The 1126-nt window shown below is 48.8% G+C and overlaps 1 protein-coding gene across 1 annotated transcript in view; it reads left to right on the forward strand.

The window, feature by feature from the left end:
- Window positions 1-487: 487 nt before the first annotated feature.
- The window catches only part of LHX1 (LIM homeobox 1), a 4807-nt gene continuing 4168 nt past the window's right edge, over window positions 488-1126 (forward strand). Inside the window, exon 1 of the mRNA XM_010573809.1 lies at window positions 488-789. Coding sequence (XP_010572111.1) covers window positions 620-789 — 170 coding nt within the window. The 5' untranslated portion in view covers window positions 488-619. The remainder of the gene's footprint in view (window positions 790-1126) is intronic.

The following is a 1126-nucleotide window of genomic DNA, read 5'->3' on the forward strand; positions in this document are numbered from 1 at the left end:
GCCGCGGCAGCAGGCGAAGCCCTTCTGACCGCTCTCGGGTCTCCATGTCCCGGTTGGTTCTTTCTTTTTTTTTTTTTTTTTTATATATATATTTTTTATTTTTTTTTCCTCCTCCTTTGATTTCTCTTTGGGAAAAGCACTTTGACTCCTGACTGCTCTACCTCAGACCTGAGAAAAAACTCGTCACGCTCGCTTTTTGGCGTTTGGCTTTGGTTTTTTTTCTTTTTTTTTTTTTTTTTAATTTTTAATTTTTACGAGCGCCGATCTTTATAGTCGTTGTTGTTTTATTGTTACTCTTATTATTATCATTGTTGCTGTCGTGGTTGGTAGCGGCCGGGATTCTGCGGTTGTGTCGAAGCGCTGGTCTCCTCGGGCAGTGGGTGGTTTCTCCTGTGTATCCCTCCTAGGACACTCGAACGAAGATTTTTTCTTCCTCCCTTCCTTTTTCTCCTCCTTCACTTCTCCAAGGCTTTTAAAACAAACACACAAAAAAGCAAACCTACGCCGGTGTTGTCGTCTTTTCAAAATTTTTTTGTTGTTTTTTATTTTTAATTTTTTTTTTTTTTTGCTTGACATCTGGGAAACCACTACCCCCCGCTCTCAGAAATAACCAAAGACAATGGTTCACTGTGCAGGCTGCAAAAGGCCAATCTTGGACCGGTTTTTGTTGAATGTACTGGACAGGGCTTGGCATGTGAAGTGTGTTCAGTGCTGTGAATGTAAATGCAATTTGACAGAGAAATGCTTTTCGCGAGAAGGCAAGCTTTACTGCAAAAACGACTTCTTTCGGTAAGTACCGGCCCCCCCCCTGCCCGGAGCCGTAGCTCCTCCGCATCCATTTTTCATCTCCCTTTTCCCCCCCGCTTTTTTTTTGTTTGTTTGTTTGTTTTCCCCCGTTGGTCGGTGTGACCCGCGGACGCCCCGTCCGAACCCCGGTGTTATTTCCCCAGGTGATCTCCGGGGGCGGGCGGGGGGGTCCTGCCCGGGGAAGGGGCTCCCCGTCGGGGCCGGCAGACCGAGGCCCGGCCGCTCTCGACGGGCACCGGTCGAGCTCGAGTTCCCCAAAGTTACCTCGAAACTATCGACCGGCGGAACGATAGCGGGGGCCGGTCCCGGTGCCGCGGAG

This window comes from Haliaeetus leucocephalus, unplaced genomic scaffold, assembly GCF_000737465.1.
Source record: "Haliaeetus leucocephalus isolate CR32 unplaced genomic scaffold, Haliaeetus_leucocephalus-4.0 Scaffold395, whole genome shotgun sequence".
Classification (NCBI taxonomy): domain Eukaryota; kingdom Metazoa; phylum Chordata; class Aves; order Accipitriformes; family Accipitridae; genus Haliaeetus; species Haliaeetus leucocephalus.